Source organism: Mangifera indica, chromosome 14 (genome assembly GCF_011075055.1).
Source record: "Mangifera indica cultivar Alphonso chromosome 14, CATAS_Mindica_2.1, whole genome shotgun sequence".
In the NCBI taxonomy this organism is placed as follows: domain Eukaryota; kingdom Viridiplantae; phylum Streptophyta; class Magnoliopsida; order Sapindales; family Anacardiaceae; genus Mangifera; species Mangifera indica.
The window spans coordinates 11284560-11303322 of NC_058150.1; the positions used below are offsets into that span (position 1 = coordinate 11284560).

The window sequence follows — 18763 nt, forward strand, 5'->3', positions numbered from 1 at the left end:
TATATATTTATTGTATGTGCTTATGTGTATAATGTACTTTATCTATCATTATATATAGATATGCATTTGATTTCATTTTTTAAATAATTTTGTCACAGAAATAATTATATAAGATTTGAGTGATGTTATTAACTTTAAATTATGGTATTAATAAAATACTCAAAAATATTTTCAGCATGAATATCATTATTGTTTATTTAATATTGTTTAGGTTTAATGACATAATTTATTGATTTTTATAAGTTCAGCTTAATACATAGGTAAAGTATACATTAATCAAATCAGGAAAAGTTAATTCTAATAATTGGAAGAATAATGCTCATTCTAACAAATATGAAATGAAGAAATTATTCACACTAAATTTATTACATAACATGTGAATACAATTACACATTTGAAACAATAATCAAAATTATCGATTACATATCATTTGAACAACAATCATGAATCATATAATTAATAAAACTAAATAGAAGCTTATCAAGATCTCGAGTCTTTACCTTTTTTGGATGAACATTGTTGGGTGGAGCTTGGGACTGGTGCTAGGCTTTTACATTAGGTTCAGACATGTCTTGAATCCTTACAACGACTGCAAATCTTGGGTGTAACATTTTCTCCCTGTGAAAGACATCGATTTTTGTTGGAAGGACAAATCGGACGATGATTATCAAGAACAGGGGGAAAGATAACTCTTTCTTCTTATGCATGCAACCATTCTGATTGGTTTCTAAGAGGATTGACAGGTTCTTGATATATTGCACGATAGAACTCGGTGCAAAAGAATGGATGAACTCATGCATTGACATTTGTAAGCCTCATGTGTCTTACAACAGCAATAGCATGCTTACACAGAATACGTGAAAGCTGAAACTTTCTACACGTACAAGACATTTCATTGAAGTCCACAATGCCCATGTATCTACTAAAACTAATAACCTGATACCGAGTAGGTGTAATTGGTCGAACCTCTAAGCGTACAGACTTTGACAGACGACGATTGATCTTCTCCTCTGTCCAAGGGGTGACGAAGTTAGGACATTCATCTGTAATTTGAAAAAAATATTAACAACGCATATGTTAATAACAAATATAAGGGAAGAAATACATGTATAAATACATAGTTATTAACAATTAGGTACATACTTGCATGGTTTCTCCTTTCGTAAAACCATCATTGCAAGGTACCACGAATGAACTTGACAAGCTTCGTGATAGACAGACCCCGTGCATATCTAACAAGAGTGTTAAATGACTCCGCAATATTAGTTATCATAATGTTGTATCGATGCCTTAGAAAATGTGTTCTTCTCCATTGCTCAAATCAGATCTCACATAGATAAACCCCAGTTTGAGGGTCTATCACTCAAATTTTATCTCACATAAATAAACACCAGCCTCAAATTCTGCTTCTGTATATGATTTCACGGCTTTTCAATATGCACCCGCAACCTGTAAGATAACAAATAATATAAGAACTTTATGATCAAAATTTATAAAAATGTTAAACAGAATAAAATTTTAATATATGTTTAAACACGTTACCTTTGAGTCTTGTTTGTACTTTACTCACATGTTACATAGAAGTTGAAGATAACAACATCCATGATGGGCATTTGGAAAGACGTCATCCTTCACTCTCATCTGGAAAGACGTCATCTTATTGAATATAAATGAGAGTGAGAGTGGGTGTTTGAGTAATATGAGAAGTGTGTGTAATAAGAGTGAAAGTTTACATAGATGTGGTGAAGGGTAATTTTGGTCTTTAAAAAAAAGTTTAGGACATTACGAATAGGAAAAATGAACATTTTTGCTTAATAAAAAGGTAAAATGGATAATTAATATAATTTCTCTTTTTAAAATATTTTTTATTTAAGAAAAAAATTAAAATAAAATTTAAATTATCTTAATAATATTTTAATACCTAATTGTGGAATGTTAATTAGATTTTCCTAGCAAGTCACCCTTATTAATAATCAAAGACCTATAACATCCATACAATTATTGAAAATTTCCTTGAGACAATTGCGCTTTTAATAATTTAAAAGAACAAATCATAATGGTTTCTTACGATTTTTGTAAATTTGAATGTGTTTCACTTTAGTCAATCCCATAAAAGTTTTTAACATTCGTGTCATTAAATATAATTCCTCACTGATAAAAGTGGCCGACAGTCTATTTATACTTTATCATCTTAATCTCAGATTAAGAATTATCAACGTTGAGATTATACTACATATATCATTTCTTAAAAGAAACAAATTAGTTTTAACTATTTATTTTAAAAAGATACAAGAGGCAATTCAAAAGGGAAAATTAAATAAATAAATACTAAAACTAGATACACAATACCCAATTACATAATGATATATTATTATTGATACTTCATTTGATACTTAACACTTATTTTAATAAGAAATAGTATTGCTCAAAAATAAATAATTGCATAAAATTTATTTACTCTACTCCCAAAAACCATAAATTGATCATCCTTCATGTTTACCAGCATAAATCACTGACCCAAGTCTTAGAACAAGCAATCACAACCATTTCAAAGAATCAATGATAATTATTGTCATTATGATGCAAACTTCATATGCACTAAAAAAGGAACAGAAGTTACACAAGCATTTTTATGTGACCTTCTATATCAAGTCTAGTGTTAACAAAATCTTACAGGAATGAACAAAATAATCATGTAACTTTACAAACGAAAACTCAGATTTCCATCCTAGCCTCACTTCTAGTTCCTCACTTAGGGGATGTTGAATAGATGCATGTAATCAAACCAAATTTTCGATGACTATATATATGATGAAAACATGTATGAACAAATGCTAAATTACATAATATTTTCACTATAAAGAATGAAAAAACTAGCAGAGCCAAGTGCCTGGCTAAGAAAAGCAAGCAGATGGGGTTACAAATGCATGTATACAAGTCTTTAGCATCCAGCTGCTTTCAAGAATTTATCATAAGGGCTTGAGGGTGGCAAACGCAAAGAATACCGTCCAAATTCATGCGAGCAGAGGGCCAGCTCATCCCTTGCTTGGACTTGATCCTTATTAATTAACTTGAGATTTCCTTCTGGAAGACCCACATTCTGAAACAACAGACAATTTTGCATATATAAAATTCCTCCAACCTTGCATGTCCATGCAATAAAAATTTTAATCTAAACAAGATTTTTGTGTGAGAGCAATGTAACCGACACAATGGAATTCATGTTTCTAAATAATAAGTGATCTCACATTTTCAGCTACTTTCTCAACCAAATTGTTCTACTACTAAATTATTCTCTCCCAAAAAAAAAGAAAACGCTCAAGAAACAACATTTAGTCAGTTTTTTTGCAGTGTTAAGGGTGACATAAAAAATTGCCAAAAAATATATTAATCTATTAATGAAGATGATTACTACTTATATTGGTAATTAATCAACTTACCATGTTTGGAAAAGTGGGGCTGTTGTGCCCCCCAAATTCACTAGAAACAACTATTTCCTTGGTTTCCTGTTGATGCTTGAAACTTTTAAGCACTGACATCTTCTGCTGTTTGCCAGCTACAAGGGCCTCACACTGGGTCTTCATTTGGTCATAAGGTATGGGAGTAGAGGAAACCGGCAAGCTTGCAACTTGTTGAGCAGATTTCAAAACCTATGATCAAGAGAAACGCTTTCAATCACTGAGCATAAGCAATTACATATTTTAACCCACAAATAACAAGGGCATTTTTAACAAAGGCTGGTTCTCAATATCCAACAACTATAAACTACTTCCTTTTTGCTTGGGCACCACTTTTCATGTAAAATCAACAGAAAAAAGTCAGAAATAAATGCAGTTACATCATATAAAAAAGAGAAAAGGATATTGTAAATGGACAATGGGATGTTGGAGAAGTCTTGCTGACAAAGAATATCCTAGTTTAGCCGTTAATCTGGTTGATTATAATTCCTTCAACAAAACGTTTAAAATCAGTAATTCCCTCCAACAACCATTAAAATCAGAGGTAAGGTGGAAGCACTTAAGCATTTTTTGAGTTTGATCAAATGCATATATAGGAAGTTTGAAACTGAATTTCCAAATACTGATATTTCATTTTGACCAAAATTCATATTTCAGACTAAATTCCAACCGTTTTTCCAGGTTTTATATACATTTTGGACATTTATAATTGTAGTAATGCAATACACAATAACAAAACCATCTACCGTGCATTTCAAACTTATCTTCAAAATAATATTGAAATTACCAATAGAAAATAATTTAAAGAGATGAAGAGTCAAAACAACCATCTTACCGATTCCAAAAGCTCATCAACACTTAGAACGTCATGTGAATTAATTGATAGTGATGTTTTTCTATCCGACTGGCTTTTGTAGAAAATAATTTAAAGAGATGAAGAGTCAAAACAACCATCTTACCGATTCCAAAAGCTCATCAACACTTAGAACGTCATGTGAATTAATTGATAGTGATGTTTTTCTATCCGACTGGCTTCCAAAAGCTTCGGTAAAGGCCTCTTCATCGGTCAAGACTGCCAAAGGCATGACCTGAAAGAAAACCATTTTTGAAACAATCGCAGGCATGCTATTCTCTACATTCATAATGGACATATTTTCCAGGTTCCACTTACCTCGTCAAAGGCCTGTAACTCCATTCGTGCAAGAGGAGAACATGGCTGTGGAGTCTCCATAAATAATGGAGCTCCTAATGGATATGCATCATCAAGGGAAAATCCTTCAAAAAGTTGTTCCTTCATGCCTGATAACTCGTCCTGGAGGAGGACATCTACCGGTCAATATAAATCTAGCAAATTGATATTAAAAAGAAATACCATTAAAGGTCACTAAAATCTTCTTCAAAGAGGTCAGAACTTTTCATTTGGAGAATATCACCCAAAAACTAGTGACCTAAACAAAGTCTTGTCTGAAAAATTCAACAACAATTAAAACATATAGTCAGACATCAGATACATTTCTTCTACCAATAGTTTTGAGTACTTTTGTTAACCACCATAGCAGGGGGCAAAAATGGGTGCAAACTTGCAGCAATCCAATTTTCTCTTGATCCACTAGTTAGTGTTTGATGAAAATGGTATATGAATGATTTTTTTTATTTTCCTATGTCCTGACATGATTTCTTAAATTTGTCTCACTAGCATTTCCACCATGTATAACGTACGCCACATTTTCTCTTGAAAGGATTCAAAATGTGATTCATGGTTAATGCATGCTGATGTCAACATACAATTAAGAATGCCACTAACACAAGCGCCTGAACAGTCATTCAAAACCATTCTGTCATTAATAATTATCCCTTCAATGAATGAATGCTCTATAATTTAATCATCAGTCCAAGCAAGGCCATAATTTTGGTTAATGGCCACCATTTTAAGTGCTGATCACCATGACCCTGTCTGCAAAATGCAGATTTGATCCTCAACTACTTCACAAGCTTTTTACCAGAGAGAAAATAATACACCATAAACCTTATGTATAGTGGAGCACACAAATATAAATTGGTAAATCACCTCTGGCAATTTTGCAAATTTAGTCATTATTTGGGATATCACAATTTCCTTCAACTGATGGTCATTTAATTCTATTGCAGACAAAGATTTCAGTGCACAAACTTCATCTTCCTCTGAACCATATGCTATCTTCATCTTACCAGATTCTGCATATACAGCCTGCAGTCTGATATCTTCGACTAACTCAAGAAATGGATCAACCTGTTGAAAGGTAACAGATACACATATATTAAAGGAAGCTCAAAATGGAACTTCAATTGCTCGCAGAGAGATTAAGAAGAAAATGGCCTTATTCTGAAGGGTAAGGATAGAGACTAACTGTTTGTTCAGTCAGAGATGATTTAACAATGGGAATTAGCTCTAGCAGATTGCCTGCCCTCGCTGAAAAAATAAGCATGTAAGAAGCCAAAGTGAAAAGCGATCTTCTACAAGATGGTTGGAGGCCTCCTTCAATATGCATTAAAGACAAAAAGGAAATGGCATAAGTAATGATTCTCAACAGCTCCATGCATATGTCTCACTTTCTCACAGCAAATCATATCATGAGAAATGCTTTAAATGGATACTTCTGCAGGTGTTATATGGTATAAACTGATTCAGACTATAGGTGAGCTGCATATCATTTGTATTATCATATTTTGCAAAGACAAATAGGCCAATGTAAAATTACCCATTTTATAACTTGAATGCGAAAAGAAGAAGTTCATTATGATCCAGAGCAACAAACAAATATTATCTTAAATGGCTTGATTGAAAAATGAATTAAACCATTTCCATTGGATACAACTTACCTTCTTGGTCCAAAGAGATGCTCCGAAGTGAAAAAGCAAGCTGAAAACACCGAACTAAGGCCATGTGGCTGGAAGTCTGTCATCGCCAAAATAATAACCATGGATGTCACGTACAGTAGGAAAATAAACAAAAAATTTCTATCAAACTTCAGACATGCCATGAAAACTCAGAGGAAAATGATACGACAATGCAAAATCTGTTCCACCTTTTTCAAAAATATCTGAAAAGGAACACATAGGAGAGAAAAGTAAAAACAATAGGAAACGGCATAAACATGAATCACCTTAAATCGCGTAAACAATAAAGCAATGTTATAAGTGTGAGCCATAGCCTCAAAATTTGCTGGGTTATTTTCTGCAGATGTTGCCTGAACCCAGATTGATGAAAGCAAAAGACTCACTTGATGGCTACTTAGTCGGAAGGAAGTTATCTGCAGGAAATTATTTAGACACATAGATGATTAAACAGAATTTCTAAAAACACTCTTTAAATTTAAAGTATAGGAGTTTCATACTGTTTTTCCATCAGTCAGAGCACGCTTAAAGCTATATGAATGACTATGAGAGTGTTTCACATCCACATCGGGTACCCGACTTTCCTCTTGCAGTCCTCCATCCATGAGTTCTTCTTTCTCTTTACTTTCATCCTGAAAGGAGAAACTTCCACTCCTTACTTTCCATGACGCAGAGGGCAAGATGCCAGAAACAGCTTGTGAAGTATCCTTTCCCAGATCTGACCAAGGGGAGACCAGGGATGGCATTAGCACAACAGAGAAAACACTGTGCGCCCCAACTCGGGTTTCATGGTCTGGATGAGCCATAGCTAGAAGTAACTGATGAAACAGAGCATCAGGAAAAGCCTGAAACAGAAATCCTCAAAAATTAGATATTTACTCAAATTTCTCAAAACTGATCAGTATACTGCAATTTCAACAATTACACTTGCCTTCTTGTGATATGATATGTTTGGGATGGAAGAGACAATCTGAGCAGTCCTATGGACAGCTGAGATTGTTGTTCTAGCAATAACAGTATTATTTGAAATATTCTCTAACAACCCAGACATCATATCAAGAATCGGTCCCGCATCACCAACCTGTTCATTACAATCAGTTGTGCAACAGTTGGGTACATGGCATCCTGCATAAATATTTTTAACTCACACTTTACAGCATAAACAATCACAAACCTTCTTTGAGAGCTGTGAGATGCAATTTTCTAAGGCATATTGAAGATCAGCATTCCATTTAACCATACTATCCACAGAATTAGATAATTCAGCTGCATTTTGCAGGCATTTCCGTAACTGTTTAATCAAGTCAGTTATTGCACCAATGATAGCAACAGAGGCCCACAGCTTTGCATTTTGTGTGAGTTGTGTGGCAATGTCAACAATATGAATCTGTACATTAGGTTTTTTGGCAACATTCTTATGATCCAAGTGCTTGATCAAGATAGATAGCAACAGGTGGGAGTTTTCTCCTGGAGATTAAACAAAAAAAAAAAAAAAAAATCATATCAACTATAACCACAGAAAAAAAAAAAAAAAATGCAGCAAGATGTAGCATTAAGATTTCATATGTAACCTGATTCCTCCAAAAGTGACTGCAGGAACAATATAACAGAACAGGCAACTCCTGTATCTGATGACCAGTGATTTTCAACATCAAAATGATGGAAAAGGGGTTCAAGCACACGCCTGACTGTTGTAGCTTCCTTAGCCAACCGGGCTATATTATTCAAGCAAACTTTGGACCAGTAAGAGGAGCACTTGGAAGTGTCACTGTAAATTTGGCAAATAAAGCTAAGTATGCTAACTACAAACAAGAAATCTCTTTATATAAAGAATTTATATCCAAGAAGTACAAAATGATGTCTTACGTTGTTGAATACAAATCAGGTTTAGTCACAGGATTCCGTAGAGAAGAAACCCTCTTACTCATATCTGGAAAAGATGAGCCATGAGGTTCTTCTTTAAGCACTCCTTGAACCCACTGGTCCTGAGATTGAGAACGTTGTCTGGCTTCCTTACCATCCTCTGGTTTCATTTGAAGGTCAAGGTAGTTCTCCAAAATCACTGAAATAATCTATTTCAGAATGGAAAATTACATCAAATCAATGTGAAAAGCAAACACTGGGCACAATTGGTAGTGTACTTCATATTCCAACTTAAAATATGATTAGGAAAAATATGTTTCTCTAAATTCACCAATAAACTAAAATGAATTAACTATATAAATCACTTAAGTAAAAAATAATAATAAGACCCAACCAGGGGAAAAGGAAACTGACATTGTCAAAGTCCATTGAGATATGTGATTGCTCACCCATGAACCACACCTATGCATTAGAAGCAGGAGAAGAAGATTAAAAATGGCACAACATAAATAAACCAAATCTCTACATTTGAACCAAAAAAAATTAGTAAGTTTGTCAATAGAACATGTTGGAGACTAGTTATGAGAAAAGAGTTTTAACAATTATCTATTCAAGTATTAGAGGCCAAATGATAAGATCAATTTAACACCTTCTAAATCTGGTAAAGGGGCCTATAGATAAGTAAAAGAAGTGGCAGAGGATGTGGTCAAGAAAGGTAATGAAGAGAACCAGCTTGTTGTTAGAAACAGATTTCATATTCAATTGGTTTCATATGCAAGGCGGAAAAAGGGATGCCACACACACATTCTAAAACAAGGAATTCAAGTCCAAAGACAAGAATTATTTCTTACTTCACAAAAAGGTTAGCTTTCTTGTTTTCAGCTAACTTTTAATTAGATATAATTAGGCCTTTATTATCTCCCATGTGAGTAGGACTAGAAGTGTAGGAGTTGGACTACCATGTACCTTACCGAATCAAGATTTAAGTAATCATGTTAAGTCATCTCATTAAATGCCTTAGAGAAGTTTAGAAGTAAGAAACGGTAAAAGATAACAAAAAAATTTTGTACATAGCTAAAAATTGGTTATAGCATTAAGCATTAGATATAAGTACCTAAAACCAATTAAATTACAACTGTCTGCATAAATATATTTTGAGCATCAAAAGAAAGAACAATTTATAAAAGAAAAATTTACAAATTGGCCATGAAGATTGACATGCATTAAGTCTGATTATATGTGTATCTACAAGTGCATTTACAAAGCCAGGCAAATAAACTGTACCGCGTTAATGAGAGCTTGCAATCAAGCAGGAATGTGTATTAAGTCTGATCATATGCACATCTACACGTGCATTCACAAAGTAATATGCTAGTTAGATTAACTGTACCATGTTTGCGAGAGCCTGCATTCCAGCTGCACGTAGGCGTAAGGCTCTTTCATCATCTCCCACTTCTTGAGCCAATTGACAGAGTTTAGGAATGAGACCTTCTAAGTTGAACATGTATGTACTATCCATCTACATTCAAGTCAATAAGTTAGTATAGCTTCATAATAATAATAAAAATCATGTGCATATTTTCTACCATTTGGTAAATGTAGTTTAGTGCCTACAAATGAATTATTCTACACCGGGCACATCAAACATAGTTAACAGATCTCTTTCAAGCCATCACATTTTTTAAGAGCCCCATCACCACTCCCACTCTTGTGAAATGTAACTAGAGAGTTCATTGATGGGTTAGTTGATTATTTTCAAAGGTCTTTCATTATCCCCAATCTAACATGTATTCTTGAGCAATCAAGCTGAAATATGTCAAAATTAATCTAATGGCTCTAAATGCACTTTATATCCATTGCGCACCTGACCATTAATAAAATCGATAAGAATACTGCAAGCCAGAATCTGCATTTCATCTTGTTGAGTTTGCTCCAAAAGGGTCCGAACAATCCCTAATAAACTACTGGCAAATAATGGTCTGCAAGAACAATGAACTCTAGCAAATGTCCTCATAAAGAAAGAGTTTGCACGTTCAAATAGGACATGCAAATTGCAGAAATAAAACAATGATGCAATATAACAGTGAAATTAAGCAACAAAAGAATAAACAATGAAATTCTGAGACATCATACATGTTAAAGTTCATTCCACATATTTGAGGAAGAGAAGAACTATAAAAGACTTCCTAAAATTATGGTAAAAAGTACAGTCAGTTGTAACTTGTATTATAATATATACCCTCTGTTCTTAGATCGAGTTCATATTTTAGAAGACAAAAAACTAAGAAAGAGAAAACAAAGCAATTGAACGAAAGAGAATGCAATGAAAAGAATATAGAGAAAAACAGCAATTCATAAATCCAAGGCACATACTTACATACCAGATAAAAGCAAGAAATGTGCACATACCAGAAGTAAATCTAAATATTCTTTTTTGGATAAGAAACTTTGAAATCATATTAATATGTGAATTAGGTGTACACTAAATCAGCCAAAAAACCTGATTGGAGTGTCAAAAGCTAAACAAAACTTGATTGGGTTTACCTGTCCAATGATGTCAGGTGGGGTTCCCCCGTCAAAAAAAAAAAATCTAAGTATTCTAACTTTTGTGATTTTAAATCTATCTTTTTAGAGCTGGTACACCAACTATAGTACATGTAGAAAATCCTACAGCCACAAATAGTAAGGGAAGATGTAATGTTAATGCCATACAATAAACATCATAGGTGACAAGAACATATCTTCAGCATTACTAGTTTCTTACATGAACTTGCTCTAAATCATGCCTTCTTCTAACTATGATATTATATCTTTCTTTATGCCTTCATTGGAAGTGTAATCATAGACATTACAGAAACACAAACATAAAAGCAACAGCCTTCATAATGAATTAATGTTCAAAGCAAAAAGTTCTTGATACATAACTTGCTTAAACCTTAACCTAGTTGAACAAATCAATAGAAAGATTGCCTTATGAAAGATTGCCTTATGAAAGCTTTAGTTAATAATAACAGCAACAAAATGTTTAAAAATAGTCACTTATAAATCAAGAAAAACTCTTTCCAATTAGGCTATTGAAGCACCCAACTTTGAAGAATACAAAAAAAAAAAAAGAGAAAGATCAAGAGTAGAAAATTAAGGAACATCACACTTACGTATGCCCTTTACATGACGATAACAATTTCTTATAGATGCAGGCCACAACTTTTACAGATCCAAAGTTCTCATTACGTAAATCCTTGTAACATCTTTGCTCTAGCTGATCAGTAATCTGTGCAGAAAAGATACTGAAAAATTAAGAATAGAACAGAATAGTGCAATGAAAAAATAACCATATAGTGTGAAATTTGGATCCACATGTTCTTTTATGTTTAGATCTCAAACCTATATCTTTCTACTCAAAATTAACAGTAATCACCAGAATTTTTTATTCATTTGGAGGAAGCAGGAAACAGAATCACTTCTGAGAATGAAATTTGAATTCTTGGTGAATTTATGGTATAGCAATTACAGAATAGCACAGAAGGCAGACAAGATATGGCAGAAGTAACTAAAAGTTTGGTAGAAGTGGAAAGGTCTTGGTGAAAAGAGTAGCTTTAGTAACCATTTTACATCGTAAAATGATAATGCAGCTCAGCCTGAAATAAAGATAAAATGGTTGATTTGCAAAGTAACAGGCGATCAGTCAACCAGAAGACAAAACATACCTTAGGAATTCGTAATGGGTTCTTCAAAGAATATTCACAAAGCTTAACAATTTTTCTATCGTTTGGTTCAGCATCCTGCATACAAGTAAGCACATGAATGACTTGTTTTTTTAAGATATTTACTTTTTTTAGGAGAGAGGGTACAGTATCATTAAACATAAGTGTTAAAGAAGCTCTATAAAAAGCAGGGAAGATACTAAAAGTAACAAGTTCAAAATTTCTTGACAAAGTCTCCATTGCTCGTATTCAAGTTGAATTCTAAGATGTAAAAGATTATAACGATAACAACTAGTAACCCTAGTTGTAGTTGTAGTATTAGCAGCCAAAGCAACAATAAACCTTCCACCTTTTTAAAACATGTCAAGGATATGAATACAAATTTCACATGTATCAAACGCCACTAGAAGCATAGCTATAATATGACAGCAAACCAACCCTTAAGTAAAAATCAATATTACCGACAACACTTCTATCTTACCTGCAACCGATCTTCATTCCAGAAACACAAAACAAGTTAAAAATTAATCCATGCATACAATAACAAAGGCCAGCTAAACCAATGCAATTTTCATATACTTTCAAAGCCTTAAGTTCAAGTGACTTTACACAAGCAATAAAAACACCTGATTTCGCGGAAATAACTCAGTTAGCAACTTCTTGTATCGTTTCACAGGATGTCTTGACCTCGCACGCATTGAAGGACAGAAAAAACAGAGGTTACCGCAGACAGGTACAACCCGTCTCGACATAACCCCCATTTTTCAATGGATTTTCAAAGCCCTCTTCTGAAATCCAAACAAAAAAAATCTATATTAATAATTCTTCACTTCACACATTGCATCAAATCAAAAGCTCCACAAAAAGCTCCTATCTATTCATTGAATCAAACCCTAAATAATCAAAACAATTTGGCATTTACTCATCAACCCACAAGCTCAAATCCACTAAAATTCCACAAAAATGCCAAAATAAAAAAATGTGAAAACCTCATTTGAATTCAGCAGATTTGAAAGTGTTTGCATAAACCCATATGAGATTTCAAAGCTTTTATTGATTCAAATCGCGAAAACGTCAAAAACAATCGAAGAATTTAAGTTGTTGAAGCTAAGAAATAAATAAACAAATATTAATTACATAAAATTCAACAAAATTTTCAAAAAGTCTTACGCATACCCACAAATTCTAATGATAGACTCCACGCCCGATAGAATAGAACTCCAGTAATCACGATCTGAGAAACAAAAAAATTGAGAAAAAAAAGGTTTCAAAATGGTTTGAAATGTACTTTTGTTTGTGATTTAAATTGTGAAAAAACTGAATTATCAACAAAAATCGATGCGAAAATAAATTGTAAAAAAAAAAATTCGAAGCATTTACCTTAAATTTCAGCCAAATGGAGAATAAATTTTGTGTTGATAATATCCCCAGGCATCTTGCCGGTCTCCGTCAAAACATAAATATTCAGAAATAAATTTTAAAAATTATAAAATAATAAGAGAAATTACCAAATTAAATATATTACATGCTAGAGTGACATGTAGGTGGGGTGACAATCCGTTTCGTGAATTTAGAAATTACGGTTAATATAATTTTATGAATTATTTTTTAGGAAAATTAAAATAATTACACTTTTTTTTTTGTAATAAAAACTTTATCCCAAATTTAAGGGTTTAAAGAAAATACCAATATATTAAAGGATTTAAACGAAAATGCTCCAAATATCCTATAAAATACCAAAAATATTCTTCTTAATTAAATTACCCTTTTTTTTAAGGATATAAGCAAAATTACACCTAATTTTAAAGTTTAAACAAAAATACCTCAAAATAATACTAAAACTATGTTTCTTTTATTTCTATATAAACCATATATTTTCCTTCATTTTTAATAGATCTAAGAAAGATTTTTGGAAAGAGAAAAGAAGTTCATATTCAGGATTTCAAACGAGAAGAGAAAAGTTCGCGATGTCGAAGTATTCAATTGTTATTATTTTATTAATAATGCAATTATATGTGATGTTTTATTTAATAAATTATAGTAGTGTGTAAAAAGTGAAATAATAAAAATTACATGCGCTATGTTATAAATATTATAGTAGTATAAGGTGAAATGATATTTTACAATAAAGAATGTTAGAGGATTGGATTAGATAATATTAGAGGGTAAAATAATATTTTACAGTGAAGGATATTAGAGATATGTTAGATAATATTTGGTGTAAAATGATATTTTACAATATAGGGGTAAAGTGATATTTTTACAAATTATATTACATTAATAAAAGTATATTAATAGTTACAATATATAATTGAATTATGAAATATGTATAATTGTGCAATAAAAATTTGTAAATAGTATTTTCAGTCATATTATTTATGTTGAGTATATATTTTATTGTAGAATTAATCTAAATTATTGGATATGTTTCAATTAGATACAAGGGGAAATGGATAGAAAGGGATGACAATATTATAAAATATGTTGGAGGTAATAGGAACTTGATTAGAATTCCAGAACACACAACATTTAAAGAATTAATTCAAATGATGAGCGACAAATGTAATATAGATCGAAGGATGTTTAACATTCAGTTAAACATGAAATCAAAGCATCTTGACGACGGCATTCTAGTAGAAATTTCGAATGATGAAGATGTTGAAGTTCTTAACGATTTGTTTAACCTTTTCAAAGAATATGTTCCAGTTTTTGTAACAACTATAGTTAATGATGATAGTTATGAAGTTCAACAAGCAAATAAGGGTTTACAAGGTGGTGAGTCGAGTAGTTATTTGGAAAGTCAAATTATTGGTATAGAAGAGATTCAAAATATAGGGATCAATCCGAAACAAGAATTTTCAGAGGAAGATTTTGTGGATATAAATGATGTTCATGTTGATGCATTATATCATGCGGAAGAATTTCTTAATAGCAACGAAGAAAATTTCAAAGTGGAGTGAATTTGATGGAAAGGTTGTGCATGATATTCCAATCGAGGAATCGAAGATTAAAGAGAAGACACATATTAATAAAGATATCAGAGATACAAGTAGTTTTCTGAAAATAAATCATGATGGTGGGAATGTTCGTATTGATGCATTTCATTAGTTACCTTTTTTTCTTGACCAGCCATCTACATCCAGAAGCTCAAGAGTGTCAAGCAATAGTGATATTGCAAAAGTTGGTACATTATTTTCAAGTAAACAACATATTATTGATGCAATATGTCAAGATGTTCTTCAGAAGGGATATCAATTTGCAATGTATAAATCAAACACGCGCAGATGGGTGTTTAAATGTGTTAACAAAGGATGTAAGTGGCATGCACGGGCAGTTAAGATGGGAGAAAGTGATAGTTTTGAATTACGTCATTTGGATAGTCATCACACATGTTCTAAATATCAGATATTACCTAATCATAGATAAGTAGGTGCCCGAGCTTTAGGACAAATTTTGAGGACCAAATTTATATTAGTTGATCGTGTTTATCGACCAAAGGAGATCATTGCGGATATCGCTAATCGATATAACATTGATATATCATACCCACAAGCATGGCAAGCGAGAAATTGGGCACTTCAATCATTAAGGGGCACACTAGAAAAATCATTTATATTGCTGTCAGAGTATTGCTATAATTTAGTATGTTGTAATCTGAGAACTGTGACACATACACTAACGGATGATCAGAAATGATTTAAATACTTTTACATGACATTGGATTGTAGTATACGTGCATTCCAACAACATATTCAACCAATCATTTGTATTAATGCTACCTTCTTAAAGGGTAGATATTTGGGTCAACTATTTATCATTGTCGCATTGGATGGTAATAATCAGATATACCCATTGGCTTTTAGCATCAGTCCTAAGGAAGACCATGACACATGGTATTGGCTTCTAACAACGCTGAAGGATTATTTTGGTGAGGTACATTTTTTAGCCATTATTTCATATCGACATGTCAGTATATTTTCTACAATGGTTGAAGTATTCCTTAGGGTGCACCATGATTATTGTTATCATCACCTCTATTGTAACATGTGATCCAAGTACAAGAAGAATACAAAAGCCGCATAGATGTATTAGAAGTCATTGGCCCGTATGCACCCTGATACAACCGTATACCTGTGTGATGTGGGTTTCAATCGATGGGCATGGGCATATTCTCCAAGATATAGTGTAACATCCCTCCCCAGAAGTACTATCCATCGAAGGAGAAATATTACAAATTAATAGTCGGAGCGTCTATATTTTTTTCTTTTAAAATACTTTAAAATGAATGCATCACTAAAAGTGTTTAAAAATTATTCTAAGAAATCTAAAAATCTGGAAGCGAACAAAAGATGTATATATCTTATATGAAAACTCATCTGAAACATCTAAGATCATATAGTAATCTTATACATGCCCCTAGATACAACTATACAACTATCTGAATAGGGCCAAAATCAACAGTATCATATGTATGTAACAAAGCTCATAGGTAACCAGCCCTAGCCTGGGCCTATCTTCGCTGACCTGACCCTGTCTTGCAGCTACCTCGATCACTAGTACCTACAATCATGAAAGAAAAGGAAGTGAGAGATAAGAACACTCAATAAGGGGAAAGAATTAAGTAAATTATCTCATTTTCTGTTCTAACTCACTCTCGGAACTCAACCTCATATCATAACCTCTATAAGAAATTGAGGAGATAATCTAGTTTATTCTTTACTATTTGGGTCATACTTTATCCCATCTGGTGTCTATTTGATACTTTCTAAAAGCTGACTATAAGGATTTGACACTTTTCTAAGCTCTAGTTCTATTCTTTTCTCTCACTACACCATTTTGAATCTAAATTGAGCTCTATTACGAGTGAACCCTACTAGGTATTTATGTCCTACTACGGACGTGTCCTACTATAGACATGCCCTACTGTGGGCGGTGTAGTGTAAAGTGCCCCTTCATAGTTCATAGCATGCATGCATGTCTTATATTTTACTAATCTTGCTTCCATCTAAAACTATTCATAACTCACCAGACCATACTCTTGGGACGACCCCTGAATCTTGAGCCCCAAATTCCTTTTCTTACTTTTCTTTTTCTCTCAATTCCTTTTCTTTCTTTTCTTTTTTTCTTCTTTCCTTTTACTCTTTTTCTTTCTTTCCAAAAAACTATGAAATACTGTTTACGGAACTGTTTATTAGTAGGACAGCCTTTTTTTCATACAATTTAACAGCCCAAACCATCTTTAATTCATACAAGCTATATATCGTTGAAAAGAAGATTCAAAGAGAATTCCAAAAAGCTATAATAGCACTCATAATTCATTAGATAAGATAGCCAAAACGTGAGATGAAATCAGTGGCAAAAAACTATCTTCACTGTTTATTTGGTAAAGTAGTCCTTTTGATTTATACAATATTTAATAGTCTAAATTATCTCTAATTCATACAAGCTATATATAATTGGAAAGAGGGTTCAAATAGCTTTCCAATAAGCTGTAATAGCACTCATGATTCATCAAATAAGGCAGCCAAAACGTGGGATGAATTCAGTGGAAAAAAACTGTCTTCACTGTTTATTTGGTAAGATAGTTTTTTTGTTCAAGCAATTTAATAGTCCAAACAGTCTCTAATTCAAACAAGCTATATATAATTGAAAAGAGGATTCAAAGAGCTTTCTAACAAGCTATAATAGCACCCATGATTAATTAGATAAGATAGTCAAAACGTGGGGCGAAATAAGTGGTAAAACTGTAAATATTATCTAACTCTCTGCCATTAACAAAATCACACACATAGATATCCCAAATGGTAAAACAACATTTCTCAACTTTAAAATCATCATTTATAACATAAATCCAAGGAACCAAAATCCTAAAACATGCAACATATCAAGGATGATACCCCTTATCTTGTTTCAAGCCAAATCTTTACAAGTTGGCTCTCTCCTCTTTGTTTTGCTTCCTTTATCACCAAAACTACTTTAAATCAATACCAAAACACACTAACATACTCACATAACATGCATATAAACATAGGTAAAGGGAAAGGAAGGACATCTTTTGGTTACCAAGACTTCAAAAGTGCTTCTTTGTTTCCTTTTCTTATTTTGTCTTCCAAAACCCTTTCAATTCCTTCCTTTATCTTCACAAAACAAAAGAAAATAGCATGAAGAATGGTGGCTGCTGGAATGGATGGGAAGATGATGGAAAAGCCTTGAAGTTTCTTTGTTTTGTCTTTTTTTTTTCTCTTTATATGATCTTTATCTCTTTGTCTTTTCTTTCTTTTTTTTTTTTTTTTGTATTTCTTTATGTATATATCTATATATTTATATATATATATATATATAAAAACATACACATACATGTGAATATATATGTATTCTTGAAACAGGGTTAAAAGACATAAATACCCCTAAAACGTACTTTAGGGTATTACATATAGGTATAATATAATGACTACTAATATTGTTGAATCGTTTAATGGACTAGTAAGACATGTTCGAGGTTTACCTATTACTATGCTAATCTAGTTCATCAGAGGTACATTGCAGCGATGGTTTTATGAAGGAAGAAATCATACAAGTAAGTACATATTCAATATTATAACATATTATAAATGTGTGTATGTAAACTTATACTTAATTACTCACCATATCTATTTGTATTTATATGATTTACAGATACTTGTACCAGCCCAATAACACCTTGGGTTGAAGAAAAGATTGCCAAACGTATGCAAAAATCTTCAAACATGGAGGTGCGTCCTATAACATCTAAACGATACCAAGTTCTTGGTAGTGACTAATATGATGCGTTGGTTGACCTTACGGAGCGGACATGTACCTATAGAAAATTTTAACTATCACAAA

At 32.5% G+C, this 18763-nt stretch overlaps 1 protein-coding gene across 4 annotated transcripts; it reads right to left on the minus strand.

The window, feature by feature from the left end:
- Positions 1 to 2616: 2616 nt before the first annotated feature.
- Positions 2617 to 13409, minus strand: LOC123196386 (protein SEMI-ROLLED LEAF 2-like). 4 transcript variants are annotated; one of them, XM_044610393.1, is made up of 22 exons: positions 13280 to 13409; positions 13076 to 13133; positions 12526 to 12687; positions 11903 to 11977; positions 11351 to 11466; positions 10060 to 10174; positions 9586 to 9714; positions 8610 to 8657; positions 8199 to 8404; positions 7904 to 8100; positions 7507 to 7799; positions 7264 to 7413; positions 6833 to 7177; positions 6602 to 6748; positions 6318 to 6393; positions 5846 to 5973; positions 5527 to 5727; positions 4630 to 4770; positions 4441 to 4546; positions 4294 to 4316; positions 3441 to 3650; positions 2617 to 3100 (listed from the first exon to the last, which is right to left on the minus strand). In XM_044610393.1, exons 3-22 carry the CDS (start codon positions 12658 to 12660, stop codon positions 2942 to 2944), a joined length of 3000 nt encoding a protein of 999 aa, XP_044466328.1. In that variant the 5' UTR covers positions 12661 to 12687; positions 13076 to 13133; positions 13280 to 13409; the 3' UTR covers positions 2617 to 2941. The 4 variants fall into 4 exon arrangements, with proteins under 4 accessions (XP_044466328.1, XP_044466329.1, XP_044466327.1 ...); XM_044610394.1 differs by lacking the exon at positions 4294 to 4316 and having other exon boundaries at positions 4418 to 4546; positions 13080 to 13133; positions 13280 to 13408; XM_044610392.1 differs by lacking the exon at positions 4294 to 4316 and having other exon boundaries at positions 4418 to 4546; positions 13280 to 13408.
- Positions 13410 to 18763: the final 5354 nt, after the last annotated feature.